At 45.6% G+C, this 17,138-nt stretch overlaps 1 protein-coding gene across 3 annotated transcripts in view; it reads right to left on the bottom strand.

Moving 5' to 3' along the window:
* The window catches only part of unc13d (unc-13 homolog D (C. elegans)), a 276,077-nt gene that overhangs the window by 30,605 nt on the left and 228,334 nt on the right, over positions 1 to 17,138 (bottom strand). For all 3 annotated transcript variants that reach the window (XM_041217092.1, XM_041217094.1, XM_041217093.1), the window contains 3 exons: positions 15,027 to 15,147; positions 4,248 to 4,391; positions 1,479 to 1,571 (listed from right to left, as the gene is read on the bottom strand). In XM_041217092.1, the coding sequence (XP_041073026.1) occupies positions 1,479 to 1,571; positions 4,248 to 4,391; positions 15,027 to 15,147 (358 nt within the window). The remainder of the gene's footprint in view (positions 1 to 1,478; positions 1,572 to 4,247; positions 4,392 to 15,026; positions 15,148 to 17,138) is intronic.

Genomic DNA, 17,138 nt, shown 5'->3' with positions numbered 1-17,138 from the left:
TGCACTATTGTTATTGTTTTTACACACCTCCGCAAATTGTGCACATGTTTGCTCCTCAATTTCCCACTGATGAACTGGGGGTCTATCACCCAGCCAAATCTCAGTAAGAGTTGGGTGAGACTGGAAACCCTGGAGCTGGTTTTCCTCTATGTCATAGATATAGATATATAGATATAGATATAGATCGATTGGAGACTTGGAGAAATGGCAGATGGAGTTTAATCCGGACAAATGCAAGGTAATGCATTTTGGAAGGTCTGATACAGGTAGGAATTATACAGTAAATGGCAGAACCCTTAAGTGCATCGACGGGCAGAGGAATCTGGGTGTACAGGTCCACAGGTCACTGAAAGTGGCAACGCAGGTGGATAAGGTAGTCAGGAAGGCATATGGCATGCTTGCCTTCATCGGCAGGGGCATTGAGTATAAAAGCTGGGAAGTCATGTTGCAGCTGTATAGAACTTTGGTTAGGCCACACTTGGATTATTGCGTGCAATTCTGGTCACCACATTACCAGAAGGATATGGAGGTGTTGGAGAGGGTGCAGAGGAGGTTTACCAGGATGCTGCCTGGTCTGGAGGCTATTAGCTATGAGGAAAGATTGGAGAAACTCGGATTGTTCTCACTAGAGCGACGGAGATTGAAGGGCGGCTTGATAGAAGTTTACAAAATTATGAGTGGCATGAACAGAGTAGATAGTCAGAAGCTTTATCCCAGGGTGAAAGAGTCAATTACTAGGGGACATAGATTTAAGGTAAGAGGAGAAAACTTTAGAGGAGATGTGCGGGGCAAGTTTTTTACGCAGAGGGTAGTGACTGTCTGGAATTCACTGCCAGAGGAGGTGGTGGAAGCAGGTACGATAGTGGTGTTTAAGAGGCAGCTTGACAAATACATGAATAGGATAGGAATAGGGGGATACGGACCCCGGAAGTGCAAAATGTTTTAGTTTGACAGGCAATATGATCGGCGCGGGCTTGGAGGGCTGAAGGACCTGTTCCTGTGCTGTACTTTTCTTTGTTCTTTGTTTTTTATTCTTTGTTCAAGACTGATTCTTTGTTCTTTGTCACACAGCAAACTGACTTGGGCTTATAATCACTGCTTTTCCTCATCACTAAGCCAATATCCTGGAATTCTCAATCTAACATCATTGTGAGAGTACCATCACCACGAAGACCACAGCGGCTCTCGGAGAAGGCCCACCATCAACTTCACAGGGCAAGTAGGGGAATGGGTAATAAAAGTCAGCCTTGTCAGTAATGCCCATGTCGGAGAATAAATATTGTTTTAAATGACTTGTCTCTATCACCAACTAGTTGGACTGATCATCAATATTCTTCTGTTTGTGTGAATTCTTAATAAAGTGCAAATCAGTGTCTACTACTGTCATCAAGAGACCTTAAGGAGATGCAAATGTTTTGAATTTTCTAATGACATGTTTAATCAGGTGCAGATCCAGATGTGTTACAGTCAGCACTCACATCACTTGAGTTTATTTGATAGTCCTTGAATGACAGCTCTTCTGCCCTCTCTTCGATTAGTCGACAGTACATTAATGCAATCTTGCCCATGTCCTGTAACATGAAGAGTCCATGAGTGTTGGCAACTTTACAGGCACACGCAAGTCAAACAGAACACGCAGAGATTCAGTTTTCAGAGTGACGGCTAACACAGTTTCACTGATCAGATTACCTCTACAAACTGGTGAATTTTCACTTTCTTTCACTGATACTCTGGGTTTGAAGATTAACACTCAATTATCAATAAGCTGGGGCAGATATCTTACAGGGAGTGATAGCACAGCAGAGAGGGTGTAATTGGATTCATCCTCATTGATGTTCTACATAAACCACAACGTGTTTTTATTTTAACATCAAATTATTTTCTTTCGGGTTTGTTCAAATCTTGAGGCTTCAAAATCCATGGGGAATGGTTTGGGAGGGACTGCTGTTTGTTGTAAGCACTGAGATATAACTCCCATCATGACCGCTGCTACTGACCCTAAGGTAACTTACTCTAAATGGCACCAAGGGCACCAACACCACTGGGAAGTGCCTATTCCCTGTCAGGAAGCGATGTACTGTGGTGAAAATGCCTAGATCTGGGTTGGTGGATATTGGCAACATTTGTAGCTCCCTCACCCCTCTTTGTAAGGGAGTCAATAATACAAAGTAAATTGGACCTTTTAAATCTTCAGCAGGGTCAAACCTGGACCTCCCGGCAACCTGCTACCCCCATGGAGGTGCGAGGTACATCTGCTTTCACTAAGTGTAGCACAGCCAAGGACGCACCAGGTCCCTTTAAACTCCAACCCACAATCTCCCACCATACCCACATTATTTTGCTGCTATCCTGCCACTCACACCTCCTCTGGACACCTTTGTTTCTTTACTTGTCTCTACTACTCCCTTTGGCTTTACACCATCAAACCTTTTATCATTTAATCTAACCTGTCCTTCATGCTATCACAGACCTTTCCTTTTATTTTTTTCCCCACCCTGCCCCGTTCACTTGCTCAAAACCTACTACATTTCCAACCATTCTCAGTTCTGATGAAAGGTCACAGACCTGAAACTTTCAGGCTGGATTTTATGCTGGCGCTCCCCACCACCACCCACCCTGATTTAAAAGTTGGGGATGAGATCACCTCAGCTTGGCCAACTCATAGCACAACCATTTAATGTTTATTGGGCCATTCATTGGCTTGAGGCAGGCCTTCCACCCCTATTGGGTAGGAAGTCCTGTTTCTGAGAGCTGCCAACCAATCAAATGGCTGGCAGCTCTCTTGTCACAAAAGCAGCACCAGGTGTGATGGGGCTGCAGAAAGTCTCTGGAGAGGACGTGCAGCAATGGAGCTGGGCTTAACAATATGTCCTGGGTCTCACCTGGGCTAGGGTGGCAGGCCCCAGCGAAGGGTGTTGGGGGCCAGGAGCACAGGACAGGGACAGAGGGAAATCTGTCAGGAGGGAAATTACCTTGGAAATGGCCACCGGTTTACCTGACGGGGTGGACACTTGGTGCTGGCCTTCTGTCACTGTGGGTAAAATCTCAGCAGCGGCACGAGGAGGCCCTTAAATGATTATTAATTGCTCAATTTTACCCCAATCTGCCACCTTACCCTCCGGGGGCTGTAAAGTACAAACTGTAACTCTTTCTCTCTCCCCAGTGCTGCCAGATGTGTTTGGGTTGAGCGGAACCTCTGCCTCTAGGAGTTGATTCAGAGCCTGGAGTATGAGAATAGGACCCAGTATGTCCAGAGGCCACTCTAGTTTCCAGCCATTCTGGCAGACAACCACTCAGGTTGCAGCAAGAACTAAACTCAAACTGTGCAAATTTTCAACCCCTTCACACCATAGTTATTGTGATGATAATATAATGTATATCATATATCTGACTGCTGTTACACCCATAGGTGTGGCACAGTGTATGCTGTATAATGCACACACATTGAGTGTAGAGCAGCAGTACAATACTTAAACCAAACTCCAACCTCCGAGCCCTGATTTTTGCATTGTCAGGAATATCTTGGCTGTGCTCACTTATGACACTGATATACTCAACCTAGTAGGCTGGAGTGCTCTGGCCCTGCCAAATTCTGCAAGATGGAAAGGCAAAAGAAAATGTCCAAATATGGCCCTAACATAACAAATTGCTTAAATAAAAACAGAAAATGCTGGAAACCTCAGCAGGTCTGGCAGCATCTGTAGAGAGAGAAACAGAGTTAATGTTTCGAGTCCGAAAGAGCTCTGAAGAGTCATACGGACTCGAAATGTTAACTCTGTTTCTCTCTCCACAGATGCTGCCAAACCTGCTGAGGTTTTCCAGCATTTTCTGTTTTTATTTCAAATTTCCAGCATCTGCTGTATTTTGCTTTATTACAACAACTTGCTTACCATTTTATACTCTTTAACTGTCCTCCCACCTCACCTGGTTCCCTGTAGTAACCCTGACACTTGGGTTTCATGGGTTTGGATTTGGGATCCTGCATGCCTGCTCAATGCGAAATTGCATACAGAGGTAAGCCATGCCCACAATCAGTGAGACCATTGGAAGGGTATTGCAGAACCCACAAACTACTATAAAAGTTAACATGAGGAATAATTGGAGTTAAGGTCCAATAGTTTCATATAGTGTCAAAAGTAAAACCTTTCTAATGGGCGGAGGGAGTAACAGAGAAAGTCATATAATGGAAAGCCCAACAATGAGTATATAATAACCTTTAGCAGTTGCTTCAGAAGACTCAGACTCACCTCAGTTAGCTTGACCATGATGACAAACGCTTCCTCAGGTTCCGGCCAACTCAGCTCTGTCCAAGTATGTTTAATCTTGGTGAAGCAGGTTGCAATATCCACAACAGAGGTACTGTGTTTAGTCTTCTCCCCCATTGATTCCAGCTGTTGAAACAGTTCACATTAAAACAGCAAATATCTGTAAGGAGTGTACTTCTGTTTGATGTCACTGTAATACTGCCTCAGAACAAAGGCTGCATGGTGTGCGACATACATCTGGAAATTTGGGCCACACTTTTAGCAAACTTATGGCTAAAATATAAAGAATTGGAGACCAACAAACTGTGTAACATCACTGAGAGCATCTGAGAACCTGTACACACACAGGAAGAACCCATTTGAATAAGTGTTAACCATGTTAGTTATATTGTTAGGATACACAGGTATAGGGCATTGTTTAATTAAGTACTTTGGGCACATATAAATAGGGGGCGCTGGTTGTGAGGAGAGCGAGACTGAACAAAGTCAATAAACTCTCTCAGTAAAGAAAAGCTATGTCTTGGTTTTGACGTCACCCACCAACTTGGATTCTACTAACACTAGAGTGTAATATTTGCAATTCTCCAGTCCTCTGGCACCACCTCAGTATCTCAGGAGAACTGGAAGTTTATGGCCAATACCTTTGCAATTTCCACATTTCCTTCAGCATCCTTGGATGCAACCCATCCAGTCCCTGTGATTTATCAACTTTAAGTACAGCCAGCCTTTCTAATACCTCTTTAACAACTTTTAGTCCATCTAGAATCTCAATTACCTCCTCTTGCTCTATGACTTTGTCAGCATATTCTTCCTTGGTAAAGATAAATACAAAATATTCATTCAATACCTCAGTCATGTCCCTGGCCTCCATGTACACATCCCCTTTTTGATCCCAAGCCAGCCCCACCCCTCCTCTTACCACCCTTTACTTTTTATGTGCCTATAGAAGACTTCTGGATTCTTTGGCTTTCGGTCTCTCTTTGCATCTCTTATTTCCTTTTTTACTACCCCCTCTGAGCTTTCTATACTCAGTCTGGTTATCACTTGCATTATCAACCTGATATCTATCATACGTTCCCTTTATCTGCTTCATCTTATTCTCTTTCTTTCTCATCATCCTGGGATGGGCTAACCTTTCTTCTCATGGGAATGTACTTTGAATATGCTTACACACAAACAGGGGAGAGACCTCATCGTGAGTGAGACACAGCCAGAGTGAGTGTGGGTATTGGCAATTTGGTGCACAGTGGGAATTTGGTGCATAGAGGAAGAGGTGCTCTTTGCATTTTTTCTTTGTTATTCAACTTCTCAAATCTTCAGAGAGCGGTCTTGCCCTGCTGCAGCAGTAGAGGCTACAAGGGAAAGGAATGGCTGGGTAGTGGGTAAGGTCGGGTAAGTATTTACTACTTTTACTGCTTATAGTTTAAGGTCTTTTTATGATTTATAGTTTGTATATTCTGTAGTAATGAGGATCAGGAAAGAAGGGCCCTAGAGTAATTGATTGAAAAGGTTTAATTTAAAGGGATAAGTCACGGCAGGAGAGCTGAAAGCCGTGGTGTGCTCCTTGTGCTCCATGTGGGTAGCCGGGAACATTTCCAGTGCCCAGGACTAGCATGTGTGCAGGAAGTGTGTCCAGCTGCAGCTCCTGGAAGCTCGGGTTTCAGAGCTGGAATGGTGGCTGGGGACACTGTGGAGCATCTGTGAGTGCGAGAGCATCGTGGATAGCACATTTAGAGAAGTGGTCACACCACAGCTGAAGGGACTTGAGGAAGGAAGGGAATGGGTGACCACCAGGCAGTCCAAGAGAAACAAGCAGGTAGTTCAAAGGTCCCCTGGTGTCCTGCTCGCAAATCGGTATTCCATTTTGGAGGCTGAGGGTGCTGTTTCCTCCAGGGAGTGCACCACAAGCAAACTGTCTGTACAGGAGGGGAGGAAGAGAGGAAGAGCAATAGTAATAGGGGATTCTATAGTCGGGGGAACAGGTAGGTGCTACTGTGGCATTCAACCCGATTCCAGGAGGGTGTGTTGCCTCCCTGGTGCCAGGGTCCGGGATGTCACTGAACGACTGCAGGGCATCCTGAAGGGGGAGGGTGATAAGGCAGAGGTCATGGTACATGTCGGTACCAATGACATGTAGAAAGAGGGATGAGGTCTTGCATCAAGAATTCAGGGAGTTACGCAGTAGGCTAAAAAGCAAGACCTCTCGGGTTGTAATCTCTGGGTTACTCCCAGTGCCATGTGCTAGCGAGCTCAGAAATAGGAGAATAGCGCAGATGAATACGTGGCTTGAGAGTTGGTGCAGGAGGGAGAGTTTTAGATTCCTGGATCACTGGAACCGTTTCAGGGGAAGGTGGGACCTGTACAAGCGGAACGGTCTACATCTGGACCGGAGTGGGACTAACATCCTTGCGGGCGGGTTTGCTAGTGCTGTTGGGAGGAATTTAAACTAATTCGGCAGGAGGAGGGGACACAAGATGTTAGCAGAGTAGGGACACATCATAATACAGTAAAACATCAAGTCGGAGAGAGTACAGCTACATTAAGTTTTAAGGGAGTAAGGCAAGGCTGGATGGTCTCGATTATAATGCCAGGAGTATTACAGGTAAAATGGATGAGTTAAGGGTGAGGATTGACACGTGGAATTGTGATATAGTAGCCATCACAGACTTGGTTGAGGGAGGGGCAGGATTGGCAGCTCAACATTCCGGGATATAGAATCTTCAGGCAAGACAGAGGAGGGGGTGAAAGAGGAGGAAGCATTGCATTATTAGTTAAGGAATCAGTTGCTGCTGTCAGGAGAGATGATATCTTGGAGGGGGTATCGAATGAAGCTTTGTGGGTGGAGCTTAGGAATAAAAAAGGGGCAGCCACATTGTTAGGTGTTTATTATAGACCCCCAGATAGTCAGCAGGAAATTGAGGAGCAAATATGTGCACAATTTGCGGAGGTGTATAAAAACAATAACAATAGGGTAATTATATTAAGTGATTTCAACTTTCCCAACATTAATTGGGATAGACACAGTGTTAAGGGCTTGGATGGAGTGGATTTCTTGAAATGTGTACAGGAGAACTTTTTAGGTCAATATGTAGAGGGTCCAAAAAGGGACGGTGCAGTGCTGGATCTAATTCTGGGGAATGATGCTGGCTGAGGTGGTGGCGGGGGAGCATTTTAGTGACAGCGACCACAGCATGGTACAATTTAAGCTTGAACAAAGAAATAGATGAGTTACAAAAAAATGTTTTGGATTGGGGGAGAGTGGGTTTTAGTAAAATAAGGCAGGATCTGGCCAAGGTAGTCTGGGAATAGCTACTTCTGGGGAAATCTACAGAGGAGCAGTGGGGGGTGTTCAAAAAGGAAATGAGGAGGGTACAGGCTCAACATGTTCCCTCTAGGGTGATAGTAAGGAGTAACAAGCCCAGAGAACCATGGATGACCAGAGATATTCAGGATACAATGAGAAAGAAAATAGAGGCTTTTAGCAGGTACAAGGGAAGCAAATCAGCAGAGGCATTAGTGGAGTACAGAAAGTGCAGAGTGGAGCTTAAGAAAGCAATTAGGAGAGCAAAGAAGGGATATGAGAAAGCTCTGGCTGGGAAAAGTAGGGAAAATCCCAAGATATTCCATAAATATATCAATGGGAAGAGGATAACCAGGAAAAGAGTAAGGCCCATTAGGGATCAAGGGGGCAGTCTATGGGTGGAGCCAGATGACATTGGTAGAGTGTTGAACAAATACTTGACATCCATCTTCACCCAAGAGAATGAGGATGAAGGTATGGAACTCATGGAAAGAGACTAATAGGTTCTTGAGCAAATTGATATAGGGAGTGACAAGGTATTGGAGGTGTTGGCAAGCTTAAAAGTGGGCAAATCTCCAGGTCTGGATGACTTGTATCCCAGACTGCTGAGGGAGGCAAGGGAGGAGATCATAGGGGCTCTGACCTAAATTTTTTATTCCTCTCTGGCCACGGGGGAGGTGCCAAAGGACTGGAGAACAGCTAATGTGGTTCCACCATTTAAGAAGGGTTGCAGAGAGAAGCCAGGGAATTACAAGCCAGTGAGTCTCATGTCAGTGGTAGGGAAACTTTTGGAGAAAATTCTGAAGGAGAGAATCTATCTCCACTTGGAGAGGCAAGGTTTGATCAGGTATAGTCAGCATGGCTTTGTCAGAGGGAGGTCATGTCTAACAAGTTTGATTGAATTTTTAGAGGAGGTGACCAGGTGTGTAGATGAGGGTAGTGCGGTTGATGTAGTTTATATGAATTTCAGCAAAGTCTTTGACAAGGTCCCACATGGGAGACTTTTAAAGAAGGCAAATGCACATGGGATACAGGGTAATTTGATAAGGTGGATTCAAAATTGGCTTAGTTGTAGGAGACAGAGGGTGATGATAGAAGGATGCTTCAGTGACTGGAAGCCAGTGTCCAGTGGCGTACCACAGGGATCTGTCCTGGGTCCCCTATTATTCGTCATTGATGTAAATGACATAGTTGACTATGTAGGGTGTAGGATTAGTAAGTTTGCGGATGACACAAAGATTGGCCGTGGGGTTAACAATGAGGTTGAGTGTCTTGGGCTACAGGAAGATATAGACAGGATGGTCAAAATAGCAAAGAAGTGGCAGACGGAATTTAACCCTGAAAAGTATGAGGTGATACACTTTGGAAGGCATAATTTGACAAGGAAGTATTTAAGTATATCAAGGAGGCGTAGATTACAAAAGTAGGGAGATCATGTTGGGGTTGTATAGAACCTTGATGAGGCCACAGCTGGAGTACTGTGTGCAGTTCTGGTCGCCACATTTTAGGAAGGATGTGATTGCACTGGAGGGGGTGCAGAGGAGATTCACCAGAATGTTGCCTGGGATGAAACATTTAAGTTATGAAGAGAGGTTGGATAGACTTGGGTTGTTTTCGTTGGAGCAGAGAAGACTGAGGGGTGACCTGATCGAGGTGTACAAGATAATGAGGGGCACGGACAGGGAGGATAGGGAGCAGCTGTTCCCCTTAGTTGAAAGGTCAGTCACGAGGGGACACAAGTTCAAGGTGAGGGGCAGGAGGTTTAGGGGGGATATGAGGAAAAACTTTTTTTAACCAGAGGGTGGTGACGGTCTGGAATGCGCTGCCTGGGAGGGTGGTGGAGGCGGGTTGCCTCACATCCTTTAAAAAGTACCTGGATGAGCACTTGACATGTCATAACATTCAAGGCTATGGGCCAAGTGCTGGCAAATGGGATTAAGTAGGTATTTCTCACGTGTCAGTACAGACTCGATGGGCTGAAGGGCCTCTCCTGCACTATGTGATTCTGTGATTCTATAACTGTATCGAAACCATCTCCTTATTAATGGCAGCCCATTGTTCCCTCATAGTTTTTCTTCTGCCAATCTTTGATTCCAATTTAACTGGAACAAATCTGTTCTCAGCTTACTGAAACTGGCCCTACTCCAATTAAGTATTTTTACTCTGGGTTGCTGCTTGTCCTTTCCATAATGAACCTAAATCTTATGACACTATGATGACACTGTGGTTGTTTTCCTGAAGTAAACAACAGGATGAAAACACTATGATTAATATGTCCCTGACTGACAACTGATCCACTGCCCCACCTCATTCCCCAAAACCAGATCCAAAAATGCCTCCTTCCCTATTGAGGTAGAAGTATCCTGATCAAGAAAATTCTCCTGAATGCACTTCAGAAACTCTTGCCCCCCTCTGCCCTTTACACTATTACTTTTTCAGTCTATATTAGGATAATTAAAGTCACTCATTATCACTGCTCTATAATTTTTGCATCTCTCTGTAATTTCCCTGCACATTTGCTCTTCCATGTCTTTCCCACAAGTTAGCTGGCAGCCTATAGACTATACCCTATACCCAGTAGCTTTCTTAATGTTGGCCTGCCACCAAACGAAGATCACACAAAACCAAGTTAAACATCCAAACATAGTCCTGGAAAAGATACTGGTCCCTATTGGCATCTTTCTGCCCATTAAAACTGAAATTGAAATATGATTGAAAACAATTGCAATAAAGTCAGTGGTGCACCCATGATTTCACAATACATTAGAACCATAGAACTATAGAATAGGACAGCACGGAAAACAGGCCATTCGGCCCTTCTAGTCTGTGCTGAAATATTATTCCGCTAGTCCCATTGACCTGCACCTACTCCATAACCCTCCAGACCTCTCCCATCCATGTATCTATCCAATTTATTCTTAAGAGTGAGCCCGCATTTACCACGTCAGATGGTAGCTCGTTCCACACACTCACCACTCTCTGAGTGAAGAAGTTCCCCCTAATGTTCCCCCTAATTCTTTCCCCTTTCACCCTAAAGCCATGTCCTCTCGTGTTTATCACTCCTAACCTAAGTGGAAAGAGCCTACTCGCATTTACTCTGTCTATACCCCTCATAATTTTGTAAACTTCTATCAAATCTCCCCTCATTCTTCTACGCACCAAGGAATAAAGTCCTAACCTGTTTAATCTTCCCTGTAACTCAACTCCTTAAGACCCGGCAACATCCTAGTAAATCTTCTCCGCACTCTCTCAATCTTACTGATATCCTTCCTGTAGTTAGGCGACCAGAACTGCATACAATACTCCAAAGTTGGCCCCACCAATGTCTTATACAACCTCACCATAACATCCCAACTCCTATACTCAATACTTTGATTTATGAAGGCCAGTATGCCAAAAGCTTTCTTTACAACCCTGTCTACCTGTGATGCCACTTTCAGAGAATTATGTATCTGAACTCCCAGATTCCTTTGTTCCTCTGCACTCCTCAGTGCCCTACAATTTACTGTGTATGTCCTACCTTGGTTTGACCTTCCAAAATGCAACACCTCACACTTTTCCGCATTAAGTTCCATCTGCCATTTTCTGGCCCATTTTTCCAATTGGTCCAGATCTCTCTGCAAGCTTTGAAAGCCTTCCTCGCTGTCCACAACGCCTCCAATCTTAGTGTCATCAGCAAACTTGCTGATCCAATTCACCACATTATCATCCAAATCATTGAAATAGACAACAAACAACAATGGTCCCAGCACAGATCCCTGAGGCACACCACTAGTCACAGACCTTCAGTCTGAGAAACAATCATCCACCATCACTCTCTGTCATCTCCCACACAGCCAATTTCGAATCCAGTTTACAACATCTCCATGGATACCAAGTATCTGAACTTTCTGAACTAACCTCCCATGTGGGACCTTGTCAAAGGCCTTACTAAAGTCCATGTAGACAACATCCTCAGCCTTTCCTTCATCTACTTTCTTGGTAATCTCCTCGAAAAACTCTACAAGGTTTGTTAAACACGAACTACCACACACAAAGCCATGCTGACTATCCTTAATCAGCCCTTGGCTATCCAAATAGTTATATATCCAATCTCTCAGAACACCTTCCAATAATTTACCTACTACTGACGTCAGGCTCACAGGCCTGTAATTACCTGGTTTACTTTTGGAGCCTTTTTTAAACAACGGAACAACATGAGCTACCCTCCAATCCTCTGGCACCTCACCCGTGGCTAAGGACATTTTAAATATTTCTGCCAGGGCCCCTGCAATTTCTACACTAGTCTCCCTCAAGTTCTGAGGGAATATCATGTCAGGCCCGAGGGATTTATCTACGTTTATTCGCTGTAAGGCAGCAAGCACCTCCTCCTCTTTAATCTCTATATGTTCCATGACACTACTACTTCCCTTCCTTTCTTATAAACTATGCCAGTTTCCTGAGTAAATACTGATGCAAAAAAACTGTTTTAAGATCTCCCCCATCTCGTGAGGCTCCACACATAGATGACCACTCTGATCTTCAAGGGGACCAATTGTGTCCCTTCCAATCCTTTTACTCTTAATATACCTGTAGAAACCCTTCGGGTTTACCTTCACATTATCTGCCAAAGCAACCTCATGTCTTCTTTTTGCCTTCCTGATTTCCTTTTTTAATATTTTCTTACATTTTCTATACTCTACAAGTACCTCATTTGCTCCTTGTTGCCTATACCTGCTATACACCTCTCTCTTCTTCTTAACTAGATCGCCAATATCCCTTGAAAACCAAGGTTCCCTATGCCTGTTAGCTTTGCCTTTAATCCTGACAGAAACATGCAAACTCTGCACTCTCAAAATTTCGTCTTTGAATGCCTTCCACTTACTGAACACATCCTTGCCAGAAAACAACTTATCCCAATCCACTCTTCCTAGATCCTTTCTCATTTCCACAAAATTGGCCTTTCTCCAATTTAGAATCTCAACTCGAGGACCAGACCTATCCTTATCCATAATTAGCTTAAAACTAATGACATTGTGGTCACTGGACCCAAAATGTTCATCTACACATACTTCTGTCACCTGACCTGTCTGGTTCCCTAATAGGAGATCAAGTATTGCATCCTCTCTCGTTGGTACCTCTATATATTGATTTAGAAAACTTTCCTGAACACATTTGACAAACTCCAAGCCATCCAGCCCTTTTACAGTATGGGAGCCCCAGTCAATATGTGGGAAGTTAAAATCTCCTACTATCACAACTTTCTGTTTCTTACATTGGTCTGCTATCTCTCTACAGATTTGCTCCTCCAATTCTTTCTGACTATTGGGCAGTCTATAATACAACCATATTAGTGTGGTCACACCTTTCCCATTCCTCAGCTCCACCCATATACCCACGAGCCCTCTGGTCTGTCCTGTCTACACACAACAGTGATATTTTCCCTGACTACTAGTGCCACTCCTCCCCCTTTCATCTCTCCCCCTCTATCACGCCTGAAACAACGGAACCCCGGAACATTGAGCTAACAGTCCTGCCCCTCCTGCAACCAAGTCTCACTAATAGCAATAATTTCGTAATCCCACGTTCCAATCCATGCCCTAAGCTCATCTGCCTTTCTGACAATACTCCTTGCATTGAAATAGATGCACCTGAGAACATTTCTATCAAGTGCAAACCCTTGATTTCTGTCTATACATGCATTCCTCGCTTAACCTTTATCCTCCTCCATCTCACTATCTTCTCTAACACTCTGGTTCTCCTCCCCCTGCAAATCTAGTTTAAACGCCCCGGGGCAGCACTAGCAAACCTACCTGCAAGGATGTTAGTCCCCCTCCAGTTCAGGTGCAAACCGTCCTGTCGGAACAGGTCCCACCTTCCCTGGAACAGAGCCCAATTGTCCAGAAACATGAAGCCCTCCCTCCTGCACCATCTCCTTAGCCACGTATTTAGCTGCATTATCCTCCTATTTCTAGCCTCACTAGCACGTGGCTCAGGTAGCACTCCTGAGATCACAACCCTGGAGGTCCCGTCCTTCAACTTTGCACCTAACTCCCTAAACTCTCTTTGCAGGACCTCCTCCTCCTTCCTATCCATGTCATTGGTCCCTACATGGACCACGACATCTGGCTGCTCACCCTCCCTCCTGAGAATACTGAGAACTCGATCCGAGATATCACAGACTCTGCCATCAGGGAGGCAACAGACCATCCGGGATTCCCGATCTCTCCCACAGAACCTCTTATCTGTTTCCCTAACTATCAAATCCCCTATCACTACTGTTGTCCTCTTTTCCCTCCCTCCTTTCTGAGCTGAGGGTCCAGCCTCGGTGCCAGAGACGCGACCACTACAACTTGTTCCTGGTAGGTCATCCCCACCAACAGTATCCAAAATGGGATACCTATTGTTGATGGGAACGGCCACATGGGTGCTCTGCTCTTTCTGTCTATTCCCCTTCCCTCTCCTGACATTCACCCAGCTACCTGCCTCCTAATTTTAGGGGTGACTGTCTCCCTGAAACTCCTGTCTATTACTGCCTCTGCCTCCTAAATGATCCAAAGTTCATCCAGCTCCAGCTCCAGTTCCCTAACTCGGCTTCTCAGGAGCTGCAGCTGGATGCACCTTTTGCAGGTGTAGTCATCAGGGACAATTGTGATGTCCCTGACTTCCCATATGCTGCATTCGGAGCACTCGACTGTCCTAACTGCTGCCTCCATTACCTACTCTTAATTTACTTAAAGGAACTTACCGGGCCTTATCCCACTGGGAGAAAGCTCGTCCTCAGCCTCTGCTCGCCTCTCGTGCCAAAGCCTCAAAGCTCCACTCCTTCACTGGGCCGCTCACACACTGGCTGCTCACACGCTGGCCGCTCACACGCTGGCCGCTGCTCTTCAGCTTCCCCTCTTTTTATTTTTAATCTCCGTGCTCTTTTTCAACTGACCTGCCTTCAAGCTCTGCGCTCTTTTTCAAAAAAAGGTTGTTTCCTTTCTGATAACAGCACTCTTACTAAACTAAACGTGATAAAGAAAATAAAACTGTCAGAGTGCTCCAGAAAGTTTCAGCATCCTAGAGAGCCTATATCCTGCCAGTGCTGGAAATCTGTAATCTAGTATTAGCAGTACACAAGACAAGGTGGATTTGAATCAACCTTCATTCCAAAAGCTGTTTGTGCATGCAAAACCCCAATTTGGCCAAATAGTCTGTTTCTCTGTTGTAGATTTTATGCATATAATCCCACAAGCGAGTGCCTACAAGGAGACTTCCATACCAATCTTGCACAAAGCCCTTACAGCCAGCCAGCCAGCAAGCACAGCAGACTCCCTTCCCATTTATGTTGCAGATCTCAAAGCTGAAAGCCCACTGACACACCCAGTTCCCATCTTATTGGTCGTTTTGCTAAAGTAAACAACAGAATGACGCTAACAGGAGCACACCCACATACACAAACAATAACCGTGTCATTTACTCCAGGGTTGTAATACCTGGTCTTTCTTCACAGCCCGTTGAACCATCTCCACCGAGTTGTTGTGCACCATTTGTAACCACTTCGGTAAAGGTTCACTGAACCATTTGTGGAAACCATCCAATGGCAGAGGACTGTCACTGAAAAACACAGGGAACCAAGCTTCAAACTAATGTTTATACACAGCGGGCTGAAGCACAGACACAGGAGATTTGGTCACTAATTGATAGATTTTGGCAGGTTCATGATAGTAGAGATGACACTGGCAGTCAGGGACTATTGTCTGCGCAGCTGAGTTTTCTGTTATTCATTCTTGGGATGTGGGTGTCTTTGATAATTTATTTATTGCATTTATTGCCCATTCCTGGTTGCTCTAGATACTACCATGTCCTGCTAGGCCCCTCCCTAGACCAGCTAAGAGTCAACCCCATTGGGATGGTAAGACCAGCAGGTTTCCTTCCTTAAAGAGATTTTAAGACCACTTGACACCATACAAAAATCAAAATATTGCAGATGCTGGAAATCTGAAATAAAAACAGAAAATGCTGGAAAAACTCAGCAGGTCTGACAGCATCTGTGGAGAGAGAAACAGAGTTAATGGGTGGAATTTTCCATAAACGTGTGGTGACGGTGGATTCATCAGTGCCTGCCCCACTGACCGGAATGGTGGGAACTCACGCCCGATTCTGCGCTTGGAGCCTCATTAATTATGCAAAGGCGAGTATCGGTCCAAATCACCTGGCGGGCTGGGAGTTGATTTGTGCGGCTGCCTTCAGCTGGTGGGTTCACAGGTCCGGGTGCCATGTTTAAAGGCCAGTCCAACACACAATCTCACTCTATCCAGCCCACCAGAGATGTCTGGCAGCCAGAAGAGGAAGGCCGAGTGCCTGAAGAAGAAGGCAGCACCCTGCTTCACGCACCAGGCCTTCCAGGCCTTGATCAAAGGGGGCAAAGGCCCACCCTATCCCAGGGATGGCCACAGGAAGCACAGCAGCCTCACCTCCCCAGCCTGGGAGACCATTGCGGAGCAGGTCAGCGCAGCTGACAACCGCACCCAAAGTACCATCCAGTGCAGGAAGAGGATGAATGATCTCATCTGCTCTGCCAGGGTAAGTCATCCTTCAACTCCCTCCAATATCAAACTCTTATCATGGCATTATGCACTCAAACAGCTACTCTCTTCAGGGGTCTCATGCAACCATTAGCGGGGGACACATATCAACGCTCATTCTCTCATTGAGACTTTCACATCATCACCATCCAGTCTATCATGTTGCCCACACTCTATCCTCTGGCCCTTCTGGGGGGAGGAGCTCACCACACACAGGGCATGTGCATCTCACCCAACCTCTGCTCTATCCCTTCTCATCACATGCCTTTCTTTCTTCTTCATACAGGCCAAGTTGGCACATAATAGGCACGAGAGATCGCAAACCGGGGAAGGGATGGCCAATACTGAGTTTGAGGAGGCTGCAGCCAAGCTGGCTGGGGAGGACAGGGATCGCTCCAGTGGGGAAAGGGAGATCAGCCTCTCCCACCAACCCAGTACAGATCACAGCTCCATCACTTCATCAAATCCTGACAATCACAGTGAGTCACATGCAGTCCTACATAGCACAAGCTCATTGACTGAAAGTCTATTTTCTATTTTTTAGGCACTTGCAGATCAAGGCCCCCAAGCCAGTTGAACACCAGTGCGAGCCCCCAGACCACGTCCGAAGTGGAAGCTCTGGAAGAACTGTCAAAGCGCTACACACACCCTCACCAGCCCAGAGACACTTTTGTTGGTGGGGCACAGCTGTAGATTAGGCTCAGACTTACCTTCTGGGGAACATCTTACAGACACATCCCCGCAGCAGTCGGAGGCAGGGACAGCCCAGGTCTCCGGCACTCGGAGGGCTGCTGGAGACCAGCAACCCGCTCAGTCAGAGTCAGATGATAAGCCTCCGGAAGCAGCCGCCAGCTCAATACTGGAGATACAACAACAGTCCGGGGGCGGAACATCGGGCAGAGATTCGACAGTCACTCAACAGACTATTGCCAACAATGGAGGAGTCCATTCGCATTCTGTCTGGCCTCATAGCTCCAGCATCAGAGCGCCTTGAGGTCACCATGGGAAAGCTGGCGACCA

This window comes from Carcharodon carcharias, chromosome 22 (genome assembly GCF_017639515.1).
Source record: "Carcharodon carcharias isolate sCarCar2 chromosome 22, sCarCar2.pri, whole genome shotgun sequence".
NCBI classification, from domain to species: Eukaryota; Metazoa; Chordata; class Chondrichthyes; order Lamniformes; family Lamnidae; genus Carcharodon; species Carcharodon carcharias.
This window is presented reverse-complemented; position numbering and strand designations above follow the sequence as displayed.